Source organism: Vulpes lagopus, chromosome 7 (genome assembly GCF_018345385.1).
Source record: "Vulpes lagopus strain Blue_001 chromosome 7, ASM1834538v1, whole genome shotgun sequence".
NCBI lineage: Eukaryota > Metazoa > Chordata > Mammalia > Carnivora > Canidae > Vulpes > Vulpes lagopus.
In genome coordinates this window covers 50,655,035-50,681,239 of record NC_054830.1, presented here as the reverse complement: position 1 = coordinate 50,681,239, position 26,205 = coordinate 50,655,035, and the positions used below count along the sequence as shown (strand labels likewise).

General features: G+C 45.4%; 1 protein-coding gene across 1 annotated transcript in view; it reads right to left on the bottom strand.

Moving 5' to 3' along the window:
• SLC6A11 (solute carrier family 6 member 11) overlaps positions 1-24,092 on the bottom strand; it is a 127,984-nt gene extending 103,892 nt beyond the window's left edge. Inside the window, exons 1-4 of the mRNA XM_041761552.1 lie at positions 23,797-24,092; positions 20,755-20,889; positions 20,498-20,638; positions 17,042-17,132 (exon numbers count right to left, since the gene is read on the bottom strand). Coding sequence (XP_041617486.1) covers positions 17,042-17,132; positions 20,498-20,638; positions 20,755-20,889; positions 23,797-24,046 — 617 coding nt within the window. The 5' untranslated portion in view covers positions 24,047-24,092. The remainder of the gene's footprint in view (positions 1-17,041; positions 17,133-20,497; positions 20,639-20,754; positions 20,890-23,796) is intronic.
• Between the last annotated feature and the right edge of the window lie 2,113 nt (positions 24,093-26,205).

Here is a 26,205-nt window from a genome sequence, read left to right as displayed (position 1 = left end):
CACATCAGGGCAGGGTAGCAGAAGCCGGGGTGAGAGGCAGGGGTGAGAACAGGGCTGGGTGTGAGCAAGGGCTAGACTATGAGCCTTGCTGAGGAGCTGAGGGCATCAGAAGCCTAGTGGAATCTCAAGTAGGAGTGAAACCCCATCATGTACATGTTTTGGAAAACTCTCTTTGGCTGCAGGGGGAAGAATGGACAATAAGGGTGGAATGGGGCAGGGTTGCCTTAGTTTGGACACTAAAGGGAGAGGGTCTGGATCAAGGTTAGGGGAATGGCCCTGGAGGGGAACAAGTGGGCTTGAAAATAGCACAGGCACAAGGTGATTGCCTGGGGGTGGTGGGTAGCAGGGAAGCTGGGTCTCAGCTGATACCCAGCTTCACACCTGGATGGATGGGGGTTCTTCAGCTGAGCAGGAGTGATTGTCAAGCAGGTTGGAGGAGAAAGTGGTAAAGAATCAACCTTTTAGACAAGATGATTTTGAGGTGCTTGTAGGACACTCAGAAAGCTGCAATGTCCAGAGGCAATTGGGTCTCTTGCTGTAAAGCTCAGAAAAGAGATGCAGGGAGGAGATTCAGACCTAGACTGTCAGGGTGTGCTGGGAGAGCATGAGGCTGCCTGGGGAGAGCTGGAGGAGAAGGAGGAGGGAGAGGACCTGCCACAGAGCTTCCAGAACCCCAACATTTACAGGGCAGAGAGAGGAAGGGAGGAGCCCTTGTAGGAGGGACACAAGTGTGAGCAGAAAGGCAGGGGAGCAACAAGAGAAGGTAGCATCCCTGGAGGCAGAGGGCATTTCAGAAGGGGAAGCCGCCTATCTGCCAAGTGCTGCAGGGCAGCCTGGCATGAGGGATGGTGTTGCAGGATTTGGGACCAGAAGGTGTGGTGAGGCAGGGAGAGCAGATCCCTGTGGGGCAGACTTCAGGTAGCCGTGGGTGGGGAGCAGACATGCAGTGGGACCCCGTTGAGGTGGCTCTTGGGGAAAGGTTAGGTCTCATGGATCAGAGGCTGTGGTAGCTAAAAGGGCCACACAGAGCACAAAAGCGGTTTTACTTCTGCCTGTTTTGTTTTCAGGTTGGTACAAATGGGATAGTTAATAGGTGGGGGGGGGGGTGTCAAACACAGGACAGCATGGCGTGTAAGGGAGGAGAGAAGAAAGAATCTGCAGGTGGAGATGTTGTCATTTTCTACAGGAACAGAGAGAAAGAGTTGGGGAAAATCAAGAGGCCAGTTTGAAAGTAACCATCCTTATTAAGAGACTGTCAGGAAAGAACTAGGTGGAGCTGACAACGGAGGGGACCATGGTAGGTGCCACTGACACCCCTACAGCTTGCTACATTCAGTCCTCATTGTGAGGGTATTATTAGACCCATTTTGTGGGCAGGGAAACTGAGGCCAAGTGAGGTAAAGCATCTTGCCCAGATTAGGACTTGAAATCAGGTTCTTCTGCTACTCACACCCCTCCCCCTACTGCTGCCTTGCCAGAAATTGACCCAGGCAGAGGATGCACCTCACTCAAGGCCCCTCCTCCATCCTTCACAGTCCTAGGGAAATGGCTAGAATCCCAAATCCAGTCCTCAGGCATCAGGCTCATTCCCCTCTCAGTGTCTCATACACAGAGAGGCTGAGTCCAGAGAGAAGGAAACAGCCTCACACCTGGGGCTTCCCTAGCTTCCAGAGCCAGGAGTGGGCCGAACCAGGAAAGCAAAGAGGGAGCAGACAGCCAGGCCCCTCTCCCCCACCCGCAGAGAGCCTGGGAGAGGCCCTGTGGGAACAGCTCCCAGAGTGGCTGGCCAGCCGGGAGGCCTCATCTTAATGTCCAGCACGGAGCCGGAGCGGGCAAACACATCACCTTTCTTTAACCTGCCACGGAGGAAGTGGTGCCAGGGACGCAGAGACCGCCCTAAAAACTGGCACTGAGGGGCCAGGCTATAAATAGCCTCGCTGGTCTTCCTTTCTGGTCTCCCCAAGCAACAAGCAAACAAAAAAGGGCCCATCACCAAAACAAATGTGCCTTCCCTGCCTGCCCCCTCCAGAATCCCTCTGCCTTCAGGGTTCTGCTGTCACTTCTCTGGGAAGGAAGAAGTGCAGGCCCCCAGCTCTCCCCACATATGGGGGCTTGCTCCTCTGGGCCCTTGGCAGAAGTCCCAAAACCCACTGGAGGCTCAGGGTGAGGAATCTCCTTGTCAAGAAATGGAGGTTTCTGCATCATTCAATCTCTCAGCAGGTTGTTATCAGGTGCTAACTCCTAAGGGCTAAAGCTACAAGAATGAGTAAAGCTTACCACCCAGGGATATAAAGATAATAATAACAAGGACCATTAAAAATAGCTTCGATTTCCTTCATGCTTATTCCCAAGGGGAATGCGACTGTTATTCCCATTTTACACATAGGAAAACTGTGGTTTAGGCAAATTAACATGCCCAGGGAGGTGGAGGCAGAACCTAAAGCGACAGATGTTCAACTCTAGAGCTTGGACTCACTGTCTGGTTGTGGAGAAGATGGGCCAGGACTGTGCCATTCAGGGAATACAATTAGGGATCCAGGTTGGCCTGAGACATCCCCTTAGGTCACACAGATGTCCCCACCAGCCCCCAAACACACTCTGACTTCACTAAAAGATTCATTCCTGTTGTTCCCTCTGCCAGGAATGTCTTTCTTAATTCTCCCAAGCTATAAAAACTTCACCTGTCCTTTAAAGCACCAGCTCAAATAAGACAAAGCCTCACAAAGTGTTTTCTCGGTCCTTAGAGTCAGTCCCTCCTTTTACCTAAAGGTTAAGTGAGCATCTAGTATGCACCAGGCAGTCCTACATCAGGGGTCAACAAACTTTTTCCGTAGAGGGCCAGAGAGTAAATATTGTAGGCTCTGCAAGCCCTATTGTTACTGTCCCAACTATGCAGCTCTGTCCTTGAAATGTGAAAGCAGCCATACACAATTTATAAATGAATGAGTGTGATTGTCTTCCAATAAAACTTTATTTGCAATAAAGTTGGATGGAGCAGTAGTCTCTAGACCCCTGTCCTGGGCTAATGCTTTCCAAAGAACACTAATCCCTCAAGACACTCAGAGTTCCCAGGTCATACCAGGCCCTCATTGGAGAAAATGATGTACACTGTAGCCCTCCTTTGAGAGTCTCAATAATCATGAGAATATTAAAGGCTCTGAGAAGTCCTGCAATAAAGATACCTTTATAGCTCTGATTAGCACAATGTTTCCCAAATTTATTCAGAAGTGTTTCCTATTAAAGTGCAAATTAGAACCACAATGAGATACTATTTCACATCTGCTAGGATGGCAATAATCAAAATAACACTAAGAAGTTTCCTCAAGCATGTGGAGAAATGGAACATCACCTATTTCTGGTACTAATGTAAAATGGTTTAGCCACATGGGAAAATGGTTTGGCAGTTTCTTAAAAAGCTAGACCTAGGGATCCCTGGGTGGCGCAGCGGTTTAGCACCTGCCTTTGGCCCAGGGCACGATCCTGGAGACCCGGGATCGAATCCCACGTCGGGCTCCCGGTGCATGGAGCCTGCTTCTCTCTCTGCCTGTGTCTCTGCCCTCTCTCTCTCTCTGTGTGTGACTATCATAAATAAATAAAAATTTAAAAAACATTAAAAAAAAAAGCTAGACCTAAAATTCAGAGATCCTACCCCTAGGTTATTCATAACAACCAAAAACTGAAAGCCACCCAAATATCCATCAACTGACAGACAAAATGTGGTGTATCCATGAAATGATTTAGCCACAAAGAGGGATGGAGTAGTGATACCTGTCATAACAGGGATGAACCTTGAAAACATTATGCTGAGTGAAGGAAGCCAGTGACAAAGGACCCACACTGAACGACTCCATTTATATGCAAAGTCCTAACTAGGCAAATCAAGAGGGCGGGAAAGGGGAGGAGTGGTTGCCTGGAGGCGGGAAGGGAGATGAACTGTAAACGGGTACCAGAGCCCTGAAGAGGGTGATGGAAATGTCCTAAATCTGTATTGTGATGATCTCACAATCGGCAATTACTCAAAATCACTGACTTGTACACCAAAAGGAGAGCAGTCTATGGCATGTAAATGATAACTCAGTTATTAAGAAGTTAGGAAGGAAGTACCCTCTGCCACATTTCTGCCTTTCCAGAGCAATACTTCCTAGCATTATGTAGAACACACTGGAACAGCGCACTGGCACTCTTGTTTTATTCTCGCCGTCCTGAGGAAATGGAGGCTCCGTGTAATTACTGTCCTTTCCTTGGATCACAGACTGATGAGTCGCAGAGCCTTGGACTTGCATCCCAGTCTCCTGTTCTGGTCCCCCTGGCAAGAGGGTGAGATCTAGGGATGTAGAAGGCAGTGAAAAGAGGAGTGTGTGTCTAGAAGAAGGGACTATTAGAGCATCAAAACTCAGGGAAGGGCCCCAAAACTTTGTGCCTCATGGAGGGATGTGAACAGAGGTACTGCAGGTCAGGAGGCAAAGTGCAGAAAGGGCAGGCTGAGCAACAGAGAGGCTACCACAGCTTTTGGGAACCCACTGGTTCTTAACATAGCCCATCCTCACCTGGGTTACACGGATCCCACGTAGTGGAGAGGATCCTGCCACCCAAGGCTGGAGTCCCAGGACCCTCCAATTCCGGAACCTTTCTCCTCTTCACCAGGATTCAGCATGGTCTTATAGTGCTGCCCAAACCTTTCCAGCCCTGCCCCTAGGGCTCCCACAGTACTACACCTCTGCATCACCAGCCACCAAAAGCTCTGATGAAGTCTGACCATCTTTGCCACGCCTGGCCCCTCTGGAATGTTCTGTGTCAAGGTTGGCAAAGAGCCACTGTCTGCCATCGAGGGACAGCAAGCAGGAAAGGCACACCTGCCATCAGGAAAAGCCCTAGATGAAGGAAGAGATCCAGGGCAGAGAGTGGGGATCTGTTCCCAGCTCCAGTGTATCCCACCAGGAGATCTCTATCCTTTGAATGTCATCTTATTGGGGAGGAGGGTGGTGGGACAGCAGGCTGGATGCAGGAGGGAGAGGCACTACCACCGGCCAGTTACTTACCACCCACCATCATCACTTTACACCTTGAGGGGTTGGGGTATACTCATTTCACCAATGAGGGAACAGAGGTTCCAAATCACATGCCCAGTGGAAGAGTCCGATCCCCCAGTTCTGGTGCTTTGTTCCACATCCTGGATGCCTTCCAGGAGCAGTGTAGGGCAGGCAGTGTGTGTGTGTGTGTGTGTGTGTGTGTGTGTGTGTGTGTGTGTGTGTGTAAATCTGGGGACTTTCAAATATTTTCTTGTAATTTCATTAAAAATCATCTAGAATAGAGGTGCCTGGGTGGCTTAGTTGGTTAAACGTCTGCTCTTGGCTCAGGTCATGATCTCATGGTCCTGAGATCAAGCCCCACATTCGGCTCCCTGTTCTGTGAGAGATGAGTCTCCCCCTTTCCCTCTGCCTGCTGCTTCCCCTGCGTGTACACATTTTGTCTCTCTGTCTCTCTCTCTGTGTCAAATAAGCAAATAAAATCTTTTTTAAAGAATCATCTAGAATAGAGATAATGCACTAAAATTTGGTAACAGCCTCTTACACATTATTTTGAGCCTGAGTCTTAATTAAAGTCATTCATTAAACGCCTATGCCACCAGCTACAAGGCCATGAGCTATACTCCAGGAGGTCAGCATCAATTTACATCTGTCATCACAGCAGATCAGAGTCTGCCAGTGTCACGTGCAATTCCTGGCTCAGCTGGAAACCATACTATTCTTCTAAAAGCAAGGTTCAAGCCTTTTCCTAGGGGAATCCCTTGAAATCCAGTAAAGATGTAACCCAAAAGGTGGTTCTATTTTGTTTTTGCTGGGTACCAGAGCTTTCTCTTCATTCCCCATTAGTTTCTCCCTCTCTTCATCAATTATATCTCCCCCTCTGATTAAAAAAAAAACAAAACAAAACTATTCTTTCAAGAGCATAGGTCCACCAGCCTGCAGAGAGAAAGGACATGCCAGTCACATTCTGTCACAGGATAAAACAGGCAGCTGCTGTCATATTAATGACACAGGCAGGAGAGACCTGGAGGGGCAAAGGGAGGCAGGTGGAATTGGAGAGGTCTGCTTTCAGCCCAGGTTTGGCTCTGGCTTGCTGAGGGTCCATTTGGACAAGTCCCTTAACTTCTCTCTGCCTCAGAAACCCCTGTGTGGGATGAGGACCCCTAAGGGATTCTATATCATTTATCCCCCGGGTGGGTGGATTAAATTGAAATAGCACAGCTAGAGGGCATGTTCAGGGCCAGGGCACACAGGCAGTGCTTCCCTTCCCTTGCTCCACCCAACAAGACATAAAAGGAACCTCAGACAAAGCCCTTCTGGTTCAGTACACTGCTACATCCCATTATTTAGTGTAAGACATCCACGATTTTTGTGTTTGTGAAAACAAATACACTCGTGGCTGATTTTATATACAAATATCTTTACTCCACCAATCAACAAAAGATAATAGTAGTAGATCATAGCTCTTCAGCACTTACTAAGCCCAATTACTATCTCTTCCTCCCATTCTTCAGGCAAGGAAAGCTCATCGCAGAGACTTAAGTGATGAACACAAGGCTAATCCATGACAGCAACAGGATTCAAATTCTTGCTGTCTGGCCCCAAAGCCCAGGTCTCTGTGTCTCCATATCACATCACTGTTCTCTCAAAGAGCACTTCAGTAATTCTATTTACAAGCAGTGCTTCTACCCTAAGCTCTGCTTTCAGAGTTGTGTTCAATCTGTATCATCAGCAGGACTCTGAGCTATGGTCCTTCTTGTGGCGAGGGCTCTATGCAAGCAGGTACCCCAGTGCTGACAACTGAGGGCAGAGAGCTCACAACAGGGGTGAGGGGGACCCTTTCCCCTTGGGCCTCCATCACTGGCAGTGGGGAGGTGCTGCATGCTGCTCCTTGAATGGGAGGCCTAGGTCCTACTTCAGGGGTGGTTACCAGGGCCTATCTGCTGGAAATAAGGGAGCCACAAGTAATCCCTCCCAGCCTAAGCAGTGTGGAAATTGAAATCCTCTCGTGTGTATTCTTTTTCCTTCTTTTACTTAAACATGCTTTCTACGTTTTCTGCAAAAAACAAAGAACTATTTTTACAAAAGGGAAATCTAAGTGTCCACTGGAGAACCCATTTCTGTAAAATGCAGTTGACCTTTAATAGAATTTAATTCCTGAAACTGGGAACTCATTTCCATCAATAGACAGGACAAAAAGAAAAGTTAAGAAGAATGATACTAAATGTATGGGAAAATACTGGGAGGAAGAGACTCTGAATTGTTAATAGTTTTTTTCTTAGGAGGTGGGTCCAGGAGGAACATGCTACAACAGACTCAAAGTTCATACATTAAATCCCAATCCCCAAGGTTATGGTATTAGGAGATGGGGCCATGGGAGGCGATTAGGTCATGGGGACAGAATCCTAATAAGGGACTAGTATCCTCATAAAAGGGATTCCAGGGAGTTCCCTGCCCCTTCCACTACATGAGGACACACAAGAAGACAGCCATCTATGACTAGGAAATAAGTTTTCATGACACAGCAAATCTGTCACCACCTAGATCCTGGACTTTCAGCCTCTGGGACTGTGAGAAATAAAATGTTTAAACCACCCAGCCCTGTGGTATTTTTGTTATAGCAGCCTGAACTGATGAAAACACATATTTAATATGTGATACACAAACATATCACATTTATGCAGCTGTTGTGTCTGAATCATGACATTCACTACTATTGCCATCAGTGAAATATTAAATAATTAGGATAAAGAGGACGCAAAATGCTGATCTGGATTTGCTTTGGTGCATCTCTTGAGAGCTGAGAAGGGCTTGCCCAAGCCTGCTCCTTTCCACTGAGGCTGGTATGGTAAAACCTTGTACATCTCAGCAGGACCCCTTTTCTCTTCTCCTTAACTCTGGGCCCCCAACACCTCTCTGGTGGTGAGGACTCAGCAGGAAGGAAGTGAATTCCTCAGTCCATGGGGAAGCACATGTAGGGGGAGGCAGCCTCCCGCCTCCCACACACACCCCAGAGCAGGGCCCTTTGGAGAAACCAGGGCTGCCTGGGGAGGAGAGGCAGCGGGAGCCAAGAGTTTTGAGTTTTGTTATATGAACTGAGCAAACCCTCAGCTTCTCCAAGATTATGTTTAATGGAAAAATGGAGATTTTTTTCTTTCTTCTGCCAATCTCAGTGGGCTGCTATAAAATTAAATCAGATAATGTTAACAAAAATGATTTGTAAGATAAATAAATAATGACTATTAAGGTAAAACCAGGGTTGTAATTGGGATTTGTCACTCAGGAGGGAATCATTATAATAAATGACAGTATATTCAGTAACTCCTCAAGCTCCTATTTAAAAAAAAATATGAAATCATCATTTTCCTGGTTTTAATTTTTTTAAATTCAAATAGTACAAAAAAGTATAAAACGAAAAATAAAATTCTTTCTACACCCTTGCTTGCCCCCATCCCACTCTTGAGTGATCACCACAGTCAATAGCTTCCTATGTACCCTTCCAGAAACATTCTATGGGAATATGGCATATATATATATATATATATATATATATATACACACACACACACACACACACACACACACACACACACATATATATATATACATACACATACACTTAAATATATATATATTTAAAGATTTTATTTATTTGTTCATGAGAGACACAGAGAGAAAGAGAGGCAGAGACACAGGCAGAGGGAGAAGCAGGCTCCATGCAGGGAGCCCAGTGTGGGACTTGATCCTGGGTCTACAGGATCATATCCGGGGCTGAAGGCAGCACTAAAATGCTGAGCCACCGGGGTTGCCCTATATATTTTTTTAATTATAGTATTATATATAACATTCTACACTGTGCTTTTTCCACTTCATTTTACCTTAGAGATCTTTTTCCACATCAACACATTTTCTGCTCATTCCTTTTTAGCAGTTCTTGCACATATACCATAATTTATCTAATCAGTATCATATTTTAGAACTTTTTACATGTGACCTTTTTTAAAAAAAAAAAAAATTAACACAGTGTTGCTGTTGGCATGCTGTTTCTAACTAGTGTGGTCATACCAGTGGAATAAAGTTCCAGAAGTAGGATTATGGGGACAAAGCAAATGTGCTGGCCAAGCACTCAGGGTTATTGCTAACTTGGCTTCCACTGCTGTGTAAAAGCCGAGAGAGTCCAGGCAAATTTAGAGCCTCCCATCTGCCCCCATTAGGAAAAGCCCACCAAGGATGTGTGTGGGTAGTAAGTATCTTAGTGCCAGTGGGTAGGTGGGAGGCATTAATGGATCAGAAGGGCAAGCTCTCTTACTCTCTTGGGGCGTGGCATGGCCAAGCAGAATTACCATCATCCCCACAAGACTGTTTCTACCTATCTTCCCTGACAGGTCAGGACACTACTTCCCAACCCCACCTGCCTTCTCTCCAGGCAGAAACCTCAATTTCATGCACCTGGACCAAGAAAGCGCCCCCATGGCCCCTGCCTCCTGTGTCCACCTGGCAGCGTGGGTGATTGGTCTTAATCCCAGATCTGATCCTATTATTCCATGGGTACAGCCCTCGGAAAGGCACCGAAGTCCTTTGCACTTGGTTCCAGCCTCACTGGCTGCCTGCTCTTCCCCAAACACCTCAAACATTCTCCCACTGCAGGGTCACGGCTCCTGCTACTCCTTTGGCCCAAGGGCTCATCCCCAATATCCACAAGGCTGCCTCCCTCACTCCTCTCAGGTCCAGCTCAAATGCCACTTCCTTAAAGAGGCCTTCCCTGATCCTGTGACACTTTTGCTCCCTGCTTGCTGTTTCTTCAGCAGACCAATCCTGACTTAACCTAATACTTTCTGCTTATTTGGCTATCTATGATGTCAGCTCCACCAGGCAAGTCTTTTGTTTTGTTCATGCCGTATCCCAGAACCTACGATGATACCTGACATAGGATAGGTACTTTATAGAGACTTGTGACTGACCAGATGTTCTGGTCCTGTCTACTTCCTCAGCAAAGTCCTCCACCCTTCCCCAGGCTCCACAGGTAGTAGCACTTCAGGTAAAGTCTACAAACCTCAACACATAGCTTCAGGTGTCTGGGTTCTTATCTGTGCTATTTCCTCCACCCGGCATGCTCTACACTCACTACACTGGCAAACACATAAACTTCTATTCACCCTGCAAAACCCAGCTAAGCCTCAGCAACTCCACGAAGCCTTCCCCAAAGCCCAGGCATCCAGGCCTCCTCATCTAAGCTCAAGGCAGCTATCCTACAAATACGTTGCTTTATATTTCAAAAAAATATTTTTATTTTATTATTATATTTTTATTTTCCAGCTTCCTCTTACTAAGCTATATGCTTCTTCAGGTACAGATAGAAGCCCCCTGATCTTTCTGGCTACTGACAAGGTGCCCAGCACCTTGGAGGTTCTCAGAAAATGTCAAAACAACAATCAAGTGAAGAAAATGCACTGAGAGTTCTTCAGATCCACTCTAAGGGGCAAACAGAACTAGCTAATGAGCCTTCTCTAAGAATGCTGAAAAGAATCCAGGTAGGCTTTCAAAGAGCTGAATGATAGCTTCCTTTTAAAAATTAGCTACTACATATTGAGTACTCACCACGAGGGAAGCACATAGGCCTCATCTCATCCAATGCTCTGACCCCCCTGAGAGTTAGGTACTATTACCATCCCATTTTCAGAGAAGCAGATGGAGGCTCAGGGAGGTAAGCTACCCTGGGTGGTGTGCTGGGCTGGTGGAGGAAGAGAGGACTTAAACTGGGTTCTAGAACTTGCTGGCTGAAGTCTACACTATGTACATGAAGGAGGTAATATATTGGGAGTAAGGTACTCCAAACTAGCAGAAGTAGATGGTGCCACCCAGTGTTGGGTTCTGACTTAGGGAAAGGGTCTGGGGCAGGGTGGGGTGGAGGGGCACTTCTGACCCTCCAGTAGGAGGCTCAAAGATTGCTCCAGACACAGAAGCCAATTTTGCATGAGGACCAGCCATGAATCTGCATGTGCAGAGGTGGGTTGAAGAGAGGCACTGAGCCTCAGTGTCAGGAGCTAAGGTGGGCACCTGACTTACAACCCATCCAAGGTCTTAGTGTATGTTCTTTCCTTTAATCCTCACAGCAATCCAGAGAAGGTGGCAGGGTGGGGAACCGGGCTAATCCCCATCTCACAAACAGAAAAGTCAATAAAGTCAATAATGAACATTCTTTCTGCAATCAATCCTTTCCAAAGGGTCTAAGCCATACTGGGCTCAATACAGGCGAGGACTTATCCAATCCTCATCTCAGCATTGTAGGTGGGTGTTATCATTATCACTCCCAACTTACAAATAAGGACAACAAACTCTAAGGGGTTAAAAAACATCCATCCATTCATTCATTCATTCATTCATTCACTCATCCATCTCTACTAATATTTATTAAGTACCTAGAATGTGTTGTCAAAACAACAGGAAACAAAGACAGTCCTTGCTGGCATGGGGCTTATATTCAAAGGAGGGAGGGAGAAAATATGGAAGTAAACAAAGACATGAGGATTACAGGAAGTGCTTTGTAGACAACAAAACAGAGCGATGGAGTTGAGAGAAGCTGAGTGCTGATGTAGCTGGGATGGTCAGAGAGGGCGGCCCATCTGCAGTAAGAAGTAAGGGGCACCTGAGTGGTTCAGTGGTTGATCATCTGCCTTTGGTCATGATCCTGGGGTCATGGGATGGAGTCCTGCATCAGGGTCCCTGTGGGGAGCCTGCTTCTCCCTCTCCCTACGTCTCTGCCTCTCTCTCGGTGTCTCTTATGAATAAATAAATAAAATCTTAGAAAAAAAAAGATGCAATGATAAGAAGGAGCCAGATACATAAGGATCTGGTGAGGAGTCTGCTAAACAAAGGGAATAACAAATGCCTGTGACTGAGCGTGGGACAAGTATATACAAAGGACGGAAAGAAGGCCTGTGTAGATGAGGGCAATGGTAGAGGGGAAGGAGTCTGAGAGGGAAGCAGTGCTGGGCCCTGGGTCCACAGAAAGAATCAGGGTTTCACTCCAGTTCCTCTGCCTCCCAAAATTTGTGTCCAAAGAAAATCAAGTGGCACATGATTTAGAAATAATTAAATTTTAAAAACTCATCCAGTGAAGATAAACCAGAAAGATAGGACCTCATCCTTCTGAATAAAGATATAGAACTGAAAACCCTTAGAGCTTAATTCAGGCCCAGCACACAGTATGTGTTCAACAAATGCTGGTTAAATGGACACCATGCAAAAGTGATTTCAATTGTATACACAGCAATACATGGTTTTGCTGAAGACCTGTGGACCAATGGGATTCACGGTCTTAAGTGAAGAAAGAGCAAATCCCACCTGATGCCATGAGGCTGGTTACATATTTGACAGTACTCAATCCCAACAGAGGGCTTAAAATTTAGAACTGCAAACATATTTAGAAAAATGCTCAGATGCTAGATGCATAATGAGTTTCTAAGAAAACCAGGATGGCCTAATTTTGAAATCTGACATCAGAAAGACAAACGGCCCTTCCCCATAGGCCACCTGCCTGAGCCAGAATCTAAGACTTTCCAGTCTTGGTTCTCACTGGCTAAGCCAACAACTTATACCCTGAAAAGGGAAATGAACCCTTAAGATGGTAGGAGAGGGGATATTTGGGCCAGGTGCCCAAGGTCAAGGTGAAGCCATGACTGGTCATGGCAGGGAAGTAGCACCTTGTAACAGATTTTATGGTAGTTTAGGAGCTTGTCTCACCTCTGCTTCTAGAGGGCAAGAACTGCATCCCAGATTATTGCCGCCTCCAAATGTGCAGTAGTCCTTCCTAAGTGCATGCACCAGGAGCTCAGACATTTGTGAAATGAGAGAATGAGCAGGCGGCCGAGGAATTCTATTCTGATCAAGCAGTGCATCCCTAAATGAGGTCCCTGGAGTCAGAGGCAGTGAGGAAAGATAACAGGAGCATACCTGGGACCTGAACCAAGATGAGGCATCTGTGAGCCAGCCACACAAGGAAGCAGTGAAAAGAACCAAAGAAGAAATGCTTCTGAGGAAACTTGATCCAATACTTGAAGGGCTGTCACACTGGTGAAGAATTAGGCATGCTTTATACAAAGCCCCAGAAGTCAACTCTTGGCTAAATTTAAGGAAAAACTCCCTCCTAACATAGTATGTGTCAAACTGTGTTTTGTGGACTGCTAGCATTCAGGGAGGTGGAAGTGTCAGAAGGGGAGGAAGGGAAAGGTTCCAAATGTTTCCACAGGAAAAGATGTTGAGGAATCTGAGTTAATCAAAGAAATAGATGTTCTTGCTGAAGAGTACAGCCTTCAGCCCTTCTCAAATTTATGTGGCCCCCAGCAGATTTTTGTAGGATATTATGAACATCTCACAGAGTCTCTGTTCCAAGCTCAACTCTGTGAAAAGATGACCTATAGCTGTCTGATAAAAGCATTTTATGAAAAGGTGTCACACCAGTATTCGAGAGCTTTAAGGATGTAGCATTCAAAACAGCACAGATAATAAAGATGCAGTCTAATAGAAAACTAGAATCACTGGTTCATTCTCCCATGGACTTTCATCTGGAATGGTCAAGTGGTAGGCCAAAAGGTCCACTTACACATAAAGATGCGGGTTAGCTGTCTTCTCCCACCACTTAGTGTCCAAATAAGTTGATAATACGTATATCACAAAGGGATCCTGGAAGCAATCAATGATATTGGCTGGGCGGATTAGTGACAGGAAGAGTTCTTGTCAGAGAATGTTGACTCTTCCTGTAACGTTTTCTAGAAAATATTGCCTGCCTGCCTTCCTCCCATGCATCTATCCATTCTGTAAATATTCACTGAGGGGTCTTCCAAGACCAGCAATAGTAAATAAAGCCAAACAAGGTGTTGTTGTAAGACTACCTTTTAGGGAATACAGACAAGAAATAAACATGTTGCACAAAAAAAGATTTAACTGAGGTTTTATACATGTGTGTGTATGTGTGTGTGTGTATGTGTGTGTGTGTATATATATATATATATATATATATATATATATATATTACAAAGGAAATAGATGGTGCAAAACAACGGTAAGTTACTATGAGATCTTGTCCAGTGTGGAGTTTCAGGATAGGTTCCCTAAGGAAGCACAGAGATCCTGTCTTATAGACCCTTAAATGTGCAGCTTGAAATAAGTCTCTGTGACATTCCTCTGGGAAATCATAGCCCAGTGCAGCTGGGAAAGGCCACACTGGCCCACCCACCATAGCAGCCTCCTCTCTAGCACACATCGTATGTATGTTGTATTTGGGACTATGACTCAGTAGGTCTGGGAAGGGCTGAAGAATCTGTATTTCTAACCAGGTGATTCTAATGCTGCTACTCTACAGACATTTAAGTAATACTAATGTATTGGGCATTTAAAAAAACCCAAATAAAAGGAGAGCTATACCATGTTCATTGACAGAGACGCTCAATCATAATGATGTCCATTTTCTTCAAATTAACCTATATATTCAATATACTGCCAACCATAATCCCCATAGAGTTATTTTTTCTTTACTGTGATTTAACCTGAAAGCTGAATCTAAAATAATTTTGGAAAATAATAAAGTGAGAGACTTGTCTTACCACCTCTAGGTTTACAATAAAAGTATAGGTGTGGTATTAACACACAATTAGCCAAAGAGACCAGTGGAATGGAACACAGAGCCCCAAAACAGACCTGTACTTTCAGGAAAATTATATATGAAAGAGAGCATTACAAACCAGTACGAAAATGTGAATTATTCAGCAAATACTGCTGAAAAAATTGGTAATTTATATTAAAAAAACAAAAACAAAACAAATCCTGAAATCCTACATCATATCATATGCAAAAATAAAATTCCTAAATATGAAAATAGAAACTTTTAAAACTCTTAGAAGAAAATACAGAAGATGTTTACAACTTTGGGGTAGGGTAATACATCTTAACTAAGGTACCAACTATGTAAACCAAAAAGAATATACTGGCAAATCTGATTTCAATAAAGTTGAAACTCCTATATGCCATAAATAAATAAGAAAAGCCACACAGTAGGAAAAGCTATTTGCAGCATACTTACATCTAGAAAGTATCAATATACTATTATCTAGAATGTATCAAAATTCCTACCCATTAGAAAAGACATCCAAAAAGAAAAGGATATGAACAGGAAGTTCACAGATGAGGAACCCAAATAGAGGAAAAAACATCATGAAATGGTGATCAACCTCGCAAGTAATTAGAGGAATGCCAACTTGAAATAGCAAGATTCAAAACTTAAAAATCAACCAGACCAAGTACTGTCTAGAATATAGAACAGTAAAATTCACATACACTAGTGTTGAGAAAGTAAATTAGAACAATCTTTTCAGAAAGCAATTTGACATTATCTGATAAAACCCATAATGCTTGCACCATACTACGAGTAATTCTACTCTGTATGGCCTAGAACCCTTCATTCAGACACACAGGGAAGCATGGACAAGATATTTATTCAGTGTGCTTATAACAGTGGGAAACAGGAGAAAGTCTAAATTCCCATCAAGAGGAGCTGGCTAAACACAGTGTTGTCTTTTTATGTATTGAAATACTATACAGCAGGAAAAAATAAATGAACCAAAGCTACATGTATATCAACACGGGAACATCTGAAAACCAACGTGGAGCAAAGAAACAAGGTTGTAAGAAAATGTAAGCAATGGATATCATCAATACGAAATTTTTAAGTATGGAAGAAAGGTCTAGGTACTATTCAGGAGATGAATATACAACACATGTACTATTAATATACAAATAGTTTATAGATATATATCTTAATGTAAAACTTATATAAAATTAAAATATAGAATTACATATTAATGTATAATGTGTGTATATATGTGAGTTAACACACACACACATTAAGTATAAACATGAGAATGTTAAGTTTAAATTCAGTATCATGACCTCTAAAGAGGGAAGGAGGTGAATGGAATCTGGGCAGATAATTAAATCACTCATAAAACCACTGCCCCTCTACGCTACTGATAATCAGCATTAGGAATTAGTGTAGGGGATGCTCTTGAATAAAACCATACTTTTTTTTGGACTGAAAAGCCTCAGAAAGCATTTAGCCCAACCTCTGACTCACAGAAGAAACATCTCTTCAATACCTGGAATAAGGGATCCTCCTATCCCTACTCAGGAGATCCTGAGTCAGGGCCACTGTGTATTGTTATGCAAGTTGGGAATGCACAATTCTGGAACACACATTTCACAATATAAATGATGCCCCCTAGGGTTGTGCAGTGAATGACTTCTATAATCACACGTGGCAGCCCTGTAACTGCTAGGTCATAGACCCCTCTGGAATGATGATGGAAAAATGCCCACCTCTAGGAAAATGCCCATCCACATAATTACAGCCTGTAATGTTGGATTCAGATACCTCCCCAACAAGTGACAGCCCTCAACCAGCTAAACAATTTCAGGGATGGGTGATCACAACCTTCGGAAGTACGTGCAGACCAGTGCTATGAAATTGAGCTCTTCCCTTAAATACATTTGATATCTTCCTCTTTATAACCTCTACCATTAAAGTTGATCTACTTCCTTTGTGCATGACACTTCAGCTACCAAAAGAAAACAAACCTGTCCCCTCCCCCTGAAGACTTCTGCTTTCCAGGCTAAATATAGTTTTGACTTAGCTTATCACAAACACAGTATGTCTCCTCTTTTGTTAAAAATGCCTTTTTTTTTTTAACTATCATTTTACCACCACTTCTTACCCTAATAAGCAACCAGGCATGCTGACATGTCATCAAAGAACAAGAAAACATTTCTCTTAGCTGCTCCTTTGGGAAACCTCTAAAATCTTCACACTGGTTTCCAAAGCAGTCAAATGCCCACAGAAGCCAGGAAGTGTGAAGCCATAGAAAGAAGAGGTCAGGCTTTTCCCAGGGTGGGGCCAATGTTAACTGAACAGGACCAGGACAGAGGCCTCACAGGCCAAGGGACACAAGTCATTTTCCACTTACTCCCAAAACTCCATGACGGGAGAGGTGGCATTCTGCAGGGACACATGACTGTGGTTGCTCATGTTCAGTTTCTGGAACTCCACACAATTCTCTACAGTGAAAACAAGACAAGAAATATAAGATTAACCTCTGCAAGGGTTGGATCTTGGGAAACATTCAGAGATGATGATGCAACCAGGTGGTTTTACCCAGCCACTCCAAGCAAACATGCCTCAGAGAACATTGGGGACGGAAATCAATCAATAACTTACAGTTTAAGAGAGAGGTTTGGTCTGATCAGAACAGGAGGAAAAGTTTTGGGGGCAGGGCACCTTCCCTCATTTCCACTCCATATGCCCTATCAAACTCTTTCCCTGTGCCTTGCTCCCTAATTTCCTTTCCTTTTTTCTACTTCCCTACTGAAGACATGTCCATGGCATTTCTGCCCTGCCCAGTGGCCCCAGCAGGAATAAAGGAATGAAAGGAGTGGGTCAGTCATGGGGTCCCTATGACAGTAATACAGTTGAGACTCAGTTTTCCTTCGTGTAGAAAGATACTAACATTGCAGCTATCTCATAAAGATGTGATAACTGGATGAGATGTCACAAGCCTATATGTGTAAAGGATTTCTGCTTTCTTCACCATTCCCTCACTTGATCAGTCCAAGCAAGAAAGGACTTATCAAATGTCTCTTCATTTCATGAAACTTGGGGAATTTGAAACTATGGGGGAATTTGAATTTCAAGTAAAAACATCTAACCGTTTAACCTTAATGGTTCAGATCCACCCCCTCCGCCAGGAAGACTTCCTCAATCTTCCTCCTCCTAAAGTCTAAGAAAATTAGGATTTAAAGGCCTTCCAAGAAACCACCTTCTCCAACTCCCTTTATTTTGAAGAAGAGAATCTAAGGTTCAGAAATATTCAGAGGACCCACATCCATACTCTCTCCCTCCTCTACAAAGTCACCAGCCATTTAGGGACATACCTGGGAGTAGACTCCAGTCAGTGCTCCATCTCTTTTGTTATGGTTATCACCCAGGTCTGTTCCCCACCATGGGACTTATACCTCTTTACAGCACCCCTGGTTACAGAGGCACCTTGGCCACCATCAGACTGTGAACTCCCCAAATGCAGCTGTACCATTCACTTTGGAGGTCCTGCACCCAGCACCGGGGTCAGCACAGAGCCAGTGCTCCACCTCCCTCCGGCATTGCTCTCTCCTCACATGTGTGCAAACCCTCCAACTACATCTGTAAACTCTGGAGCAGAAGCACCTCCCACATATGATGTTTTACACATCACAAGTGTTTACACACTATTAAGAGAACGGTGGGCTGCAAGCCAGTAAAAGAAAGGTTTGCAGTCTGCTGGGGAAATGTCCTCTGATCATCTGCCTCCTTCCAGCTCCTCTTGACAAATACTAACCATATTCTGAAAGGAGTTGGGGGGGGGGGGGGGAGTCTGTGAGGTCCACAAAGTCCCGAATGGAATCTGAAAACCTGAGATTCTAGGTACCCTTGTGCCTTTTTCCAGAGAGAGGAGCCTTTAGTTTTGATCAGTCTCTAAAACAATGTTTCTCATTTTTTTTTCTAGAGTAAAAAAATTTCTCAGACATCCAATGTTGACAAGGTATTTTTATTAAAATGACATTTAATTATGTACAAATGAGTTATAAGTTATTTGTGGTTATAGTATTCATATAAAAAAGCCAGAATTAAATTATACATTAAATATCAACTACAGAACACAATTCAAATTGATAGCATAAAATGGATGTGTAGGATAATGCCATTTTGTGAAATTAAATGGATTTCCCAACAAAAAAAAGGAATCGACAGGGAGGAGGCAGGGTCTATTGAGTTCAGCTTGCCTATTCTTCCACTGGCTACATGAGATTCAATTCTACTACCCTTTTGATCTGGTCAGGCTTTCACAATATCTTTATTCTTACAGTTTGTTGCATTCTTAACTGGACTTCACTCAGTACCAAAGTATTATTTATAAATCTCTCCCCTCTTCTCCATTGGCCACCATCATCCTATTTATCAAGACTACATCTTAAGTTATAAACACGCACAAAATCAGGCACTGAAATCTCCTGACTGTCCTCAGTTATAAGGTGGTTGTGTAGAGAATCCAGAACATGTGCATATTTTTAGAGTGTCCTCAAAAGAAACAAACACAATTAAATTATCATGGAGGACTCACAGGTCTTTGAGAGTATATACTTGAATTTTAATTTGATAAACATCTCTATGAAGTCCCTGGCCTAAGAAAGGTTAAGAACCAGTGACCTAAAGAGAAACAGTGAGACCTCCAGGAAATGCAATGGGTGGGAGCAGGATAAAGTCATGCAGGACTAGAAACTACTTCATAGTATTTTCTAGGCCTAATTCCTATTGTTCCTTCTGTTGGTAACCAACACCCACCCAGTCTTACTTTCTCAGCCTTCAGGACGCCAAGCCACTTCCAGGGACAACCTAACCACAGGTTATAACACAGGTGGTGAGCATGTGTGCTGATTCCAATCAAAAGGCAGTGGCTGCCTGGAACAATGCTGAGAAGGGTTCTGAAGCCAAGACTAAACTCAAAAGGAAAGAGTTCTATGATCTATTAGTGATGTCTGCTCTGAGCACGGCCATCACAGATAGGGATTAAACATGTTATTTGCCCTCCCTGGATTATAAAACAATCTTGATGGGATGGACAAATCAAAAAGCAAACAGCACATTAAAATCCAAAGTAACCTAAAAAGTTATTCATTCAAGGGAGTGGGAGAGTGGTAAATTCAAATATCTAACTGGGTTAGATAGGTAAAGTAAATAGGTAATGTGGGCTGGGTGGAGACTGTGGTCAACTTGAGGATAGAGGACTTATCTAAAGACAAGTGCTTATTAGCATTGCTGCCAAGCAAGTAGGTGGGAATGTGGATCTGCTGTTGCCAAATCTTTTAATTTTTCAAGAGAAGCTGGAAATCTGGATTTTCATGTGAGGTCTTCTGGGTTTTATATTTTGACAACCAAAAAAAAAAAAATTGACAACCAAACACATTTTTGAAATTTGCTGATCATTGATCTAAAGCCTAATTGTCTGTAGGCCCCTGGTTTGCAATCCTTGATCTAGCCTAACCCCTTCATTTTGCAGAAGAAAATCTGATACCCCAAGAAGTAGGGTTGGAACTGGAGCCTGAACCCCTACTCTGTCTGCAAAGGGCTCAGTCTCTGTATTTAGCAAAGTGAGGAAAGGATATCACCACTCTTCCACCCGTGCCAATTCTGGGCCAGGGCTCAGCATAGGCTCAGGGCTGCAACCCACAGAATGCAACCAGACCTGGTACAGAACTGACCTCCAATTTCAGGGGAATCTGGCCCCATGTCAAGAGGACAAAGGCCAGGACTGATCTCCAGGATAAGGGCATACCCCCAATGCCAGGCCCTCCAGCAAGACCAGCAGAGAGACCCTCCCTGGGGGCCATACCTGTGTTCCACTCATGCCCACAGGTGGCCCAGGGGAGCTCAGTAGTGAAGCAGTTGCTTAGGTAGAAAATAGCCCATGCCAGGATGATGATGTAGTATACATTTAGATGGGCCTCGATCACTTGTGTTGCATAGCCGATGCCTGAAAGAACAAAGGGAGGGATTTGTGTCTCTCTCCACCTTGTTAAGATAGTCTCAGCTACTTTTCACAGCCTGACATCACTTAGGCACCATTTCATTTTCTATCTCAATGCTTACCTTCAAATAAAGGGCAAACTTTCCTCCAACACGTAATGCCACCCTCACTCGTGAATTGTCCCAGAGCTGTTTCCAAGAAAAAAACAGGAATTCCACAGCAAATAAAAAACACCACGTAGGGAATCAGGAACGCCCCTACAAGGATGCAAAGTAAGGGAATGAGGTTAAAATTGCCTCTACTACTTCAGGTTTGGCACAAGAAATCTTTAATAAGCACCTACTATGTGCAAGACATAATGTTCTCTGAGCTTGAGGTCAAGTCCACACCTTGAGGACCACAGGCAGAAAACATGGCCCTGGGTCTCTGCTGTCTCTACATCACATCTCCCAGACTCAATCTCTTCATCTGTAAAATGGGGCTTTAATACTCAATTATCTGTACCACTTATCTCATAGAAATGTGCATCTAAGATGATAATGTAAAAGTGTTTTCTTTGGTAGATTCTATAATTATATATTTCACCCTCCAGGCACAGGTTAAATCCACTCCCTCCCTGGACATTACAGTCTTCTTTTCTATTCTAATATTCTAAAGTAACTTCAGTAGGCTAGGTGAAGGGGCCCCTTCTTATTTACTTGGAAGAGATCTGAAAAAAAAAAAAATCTTTTTCATTAAGAAAAGCATTCTCCAGGAGATGTGCAATAAGCAGTATCAGGCCCCAGCACATGAGGGTCAGGTATGGAGCTGAATTATAAGGGGTTTGCAGCAAGAATCTATCTATTCAGAAAGGCTGACTTTGTATCAGTCTGGGAAAAGACCACCATAAGCTTTAGTCCTCCTATCTTGATACACAATACCCATTGCCTGGGTCTTTCTGTGAAACAAATTAAATAACTGAGGTGAATGAGCTATTATAACCAGAAAAGGATTTTTTCCAAATCCCTCATTCTCTCTCACCTATCTAATAACAAAGCCTGAAAACACATGCAATTCCCCACCATCTGATCGCACAAATGAAGGCTTTAACTGAAATTGCTTTTTGCTAAATGAAGTCTCTTTAACCTTTGAATTAAATAACAACAATTTTGATCAATCCTGATAGTAGGACCACATCTACCAGATTTTGAAAGGGTCTTAGCTTTTTGGGGCAAGATGCTTCTTTAACGTTTCACATTGGGAAAGAAATATCTTAAAAACTATTGTTGGGATCTATGAATAGAATTGTGTAGGTATTTTTTTAAAGGGCAAGATACCTCAACTGTATCAGAAGGCAAAAAGTGTGTGAAAAGGAACAAGAGGGTCTGTTTGTTGAATATAAGTCTAAGCGATTAGAAAAAGCTGCAGTAGTTTCCCTAATATGTTAGCTTACCTGTGAACTCTCTAGAACCTAACAAATGGCACTTTCTGAAAAGCTTTTAGCCTATGTATTCATGAAGCTAGTAATCCTTAAGATAACTAGCTCAGTTAAATCAGGATATCTGCGTACCCAATGAAGACTTTTTGGCAAGTTTCAGAGGAGAAAAAAAAAAGGCTAATTTTTAAACTTTACTCCCTACAACTTTTTAAAAAATCTGTGCATAATTTGTAATTAACCCAACTTACTGTTTTCTTCTTTTAGGCATGCATTTTGTTTTGGCACAACCATTTCCTGTATTAAAAAAAGATGTTAAAACAATTTTTGCCCAAGATTACCCTAAAAGGTTTCCACAGTTTTCTAAGAAGACCCGGCAACTAATGATGGCTGAATCTGCAGAGAGGCAGAACTCACAGCTGAGGCCACAGAGCACGTTCCAGGTCTCCAAGTCCACTCCCTCTCTCCCTTATGCCAAGCCACCAACACCGGCGGCCACTTCATTACTAGTGCAGAGCAGGCTTGGAGCAGCCTGTGCCTTCAGGATGAATGTCTCCAAAGAAAGGGCCTGGGCCAAGCAGTACCCTTCTCGCTCTCCCTGCAACTGCTCGCACAGGAAGTCCTGCTCCATGCAGTCTAAGAGTGTGGTCCCTGCCAGCCAACTTCCCTGCCAGCCCACCTTCAATTGGGGTCTGGGGATCTGCTGGAGGGGCAGGGGCACAGCAAACAAAGGGATACACAGACACAGGCTTTTCCTTGGAAAAACTGTGCCACCCAAGAAGGTTTCACAGGGTCCCTTGCCATGCACCTGCTATCTGTCCTGTTGATACCACAGGTAGAGGCTCCTAAACTCCTTGAGCTGAAGGATCTGAGGATTCACTGCAGCATCTCCACCAAACGGACTTGGGCATGTCACCAGGAACGACTCCTCTCCTTCCTTTCCCTGACCCCCACTTCACAATCTCTAAGCATCTCCTAAACATCACATCAGCGTTGTTGCTATTGGTTGTGGGTGATTCTGAGACCAGTGAAAGAAACTGCTTGGTGCCAATGTTTCCACCAGATAGGCCGGAAAGGGGACCTAGCGAACACCTTAAGGGCAAATGAAAGACCGGGCAGGAGATCAAACATCCATGACCCACCTGCACGTTTTTCCCTGTTGTCAGTCCAATCCCAGTTTAAAACCAGGCCTTGGTTGCAGAATCCCACCTTTATCTCTTATGGGGTTATTTCTTTGACCCTTTGCATTCTCATCTGCAAAATGGGTATACCAATGCCCGCAAAGGTGACGTTAAGGATGAAATGAGATGATGCAGGTAAAGCTTGTTATGGAGTCTGGCATTTTTTCACTAAGCGCTCAAAACCCGAACCCTCTCAGATAATGATCAGGGTCCCCTTCCTGGGTGCCGGCTTCCGGGAGGCTGAGGCTCCCGCCCCAAGCAGTAATGCAAGTCCCAGAAGCAAAGGCTCCTCGCCTAGGCCTCCAGCTCACGCCGCCACGGAAGGCACCTGGCTGCCAAGTCCCCGCGTGCCAGCAGGCGGCACATTCAGGTGCGAGGCGGCACGTGCACGCGGCCCTGGGCTAGGAGAGCCGGGCGGGCAGCTCCCGCGCCGCGGGCCGAGGCGGGCACTGCCCCAGGGTCCCGCTCCACGCAGGCGCGGGAGGGGTCGCGCGCGCACCCCCGCTCCCCGCCCCCACCGGGCGGCTCTCCCCTCCTCGTCCTCCTTGGCGCTGCCAGTGCCGCCTCACCTCCTCCGTTCTTGTAGCACAGGTAAGGGAAGCGCCACACGTTGCCCAGCCCGATGATCTCCCCAGCCACGCTCAGCACGAACTCCACCTTGTTGTTCCACTGGCCCCGCTCGTGGACCGCCTTGTCGCGCTTGTCGCGCGGGTCGCGCGCCCCCGCCGCGCCCCCGCCGCCGCCTCCCAGCGCCTCCGACTCCCGCGCCTCCTCGGCAGCCTTCCCGTTGCCCAGAGGCAGCGCCTTCTCCGCCGTCATGGCCGCGCTGGCTGCCGCGTGCGCCGGGCCCGACTCTGCGCCGCCGCCCCGGGCGGGCTGGCTTTTCAGGAGGCGAGAGCGGGCGGGAGGGGGAGGCAGGGGGTGGAGCTGAGGGGCCGGGCCGGGCCGGGCCGGCGCGGGGACGGGGACGGGGACGGGGACGGGGACGGGGACGCCGCGCCTCGGCCCCGCGGGGCCCGGGAGCCCGCGAGCACCTTGCGCGCGCCGAGCACCTTGCGCGCGCCGAGCACCTTGCGCGCGCCGAGCACCTTGCGCGCGCCGAGCACCTTGCGCGCGCCGAGCACCTTGCGCGCGCCGAGCACCTTGCGCGCGCCGAGCACCTTGCGCTCTCTTCCTTCGTGCTCTCCCACCTCCTGGCCTCAGGACAAGAGTGGAAACGCCCATTCAGGCCTACGTCCGGGCTGCGGAGACCAGTCCCTCAAGTTCCACCACTGTGTAACCTCCAATAGCTGGGGTCTAGGTTGCCCGTCTCTAAGAAGAGAAGTGGGCTCTAGAGCAGGCTTCTTCCAACTTTAAGATACATACTAAGCTAAGCACCTGCGGATCCTGATCTAGTGGGTCGTACTAAGCACCTGCGGATCCTGATCTAGTGGGTCAGCCTGGGCTGGAGCTTGCGTGTTTCTAACAAACTTCCAGGTGCTGTGGATGCTGCTGGCTCAGGGACCACACCTGGAGGAAGAAGAAAGTAAATGAACTCCTGATTTCTTCCCAGTTCTGGAGATTTGTGAGCTTCCCCTAGGATGGGCACACCCACAGATCTGGCCCATCCTGGTCCTTACTGTTCTAAACACAAGGAGTCGGGACCTTGTGGTAGTTAAATTAAGAGCATCTGTCTGAAGATAGGCAAGAATAAGTTGAATCTCATGCTCCACCTTTCTGAGCGATGTGAAGTCATCTGACCTCTATGCCTCAGTTTCCTGATCTGCAAAAGGAAATACCAATAATGCCTTTCTTATGAGGTGTGTGTCTGTGTGTGTACTTAATGAGAAAATGCTTATAAAGTACATTGGAAATGCTCGATGAACTTCATTTTTTGGCATTATCATACAATCTGTAGTTACACAATATATATATTCATGAATCTTCTTGTTTAATATCTATCACACCACTCAATTCTAAGAGTGATATACACTGTCTCAGTCTCAGTCATTATAATAGCCACAGTGCTTGGCGTAAGACCTAGCACATAGTAGGTGTTAAGTAAATACTTATGGCAAGAGAGAAAGAGGGAGGAAGGAGGAGAAAGAAAAGGGAAAGAAAATTAGATCTGCAAGGGGCCACAGAGATAGTCAGATCTACCTCCATCGTTCGACAGCCCTGGAGAAGGCCAACCACAGGAGCTCTCACTAATGCTCTCCATCCATCCCTGGGAGCTCCTTCTGGGCTCTCAGGGAGAACCTCCCCATCTGCTAGCTTTCAGCCTTTGCTTTCATTCTGGCTTACAACTGCTCAAATCTCTCCCCACCTCCATCCCCCTAGAAAACCCTTCCTGCTGCCATCTTCCCATTTCAGGCCTTCTTCCTCCCCTCCCCCTCACTATCATATTTCTTGAAAGAGTAAGTTTACATGCTGCTGGGCATGTCTTCACCTCCCACTCATTCCTCAGCCCACAGCAATCTGGTGCCCACCCCCACCATTCCGCTGAAAGTGCTCTCTTGGAAGTCCCTGAAGCCCTCTTCATTTGGCAAATCTTACAGCTCCTTGTCCATTACCATCCTGCCTGACCTCTAGATATCTCTCTGTACCATCTTCCCCTTCTTTCTGTCTTAAAATTCACACTTACATGCTTTCCTAAATACTGCCTGCCTCAGCTGCTGTTTCTCTCCCTGCCTCTCTGCTTTTTCTTTCTCTATTCTAAATTTCATCTTTTTCAGGCTTTTAGCCACCCAAAGAAATCCTGATGGCTCCCACACCTTCGACCCCATGTGCTGTGCAGGGTATGTTCAAAAGCAAAGATTCTGCAGAGTGTTTAGGGTAAGAGTAAACTGAATTCAGGTGGGTGTGGGGTCACATACAGACTCTGCCCCTTATGAGCTGTTATCTCTCTCCTCAAGCTCCCTCCTCTGCCAAGTGGGGTTGATACTAGTTCGGACCTGATGGGATGGGCATGAGGGTTTGAGGGCTGAAAGCCTTGAAAG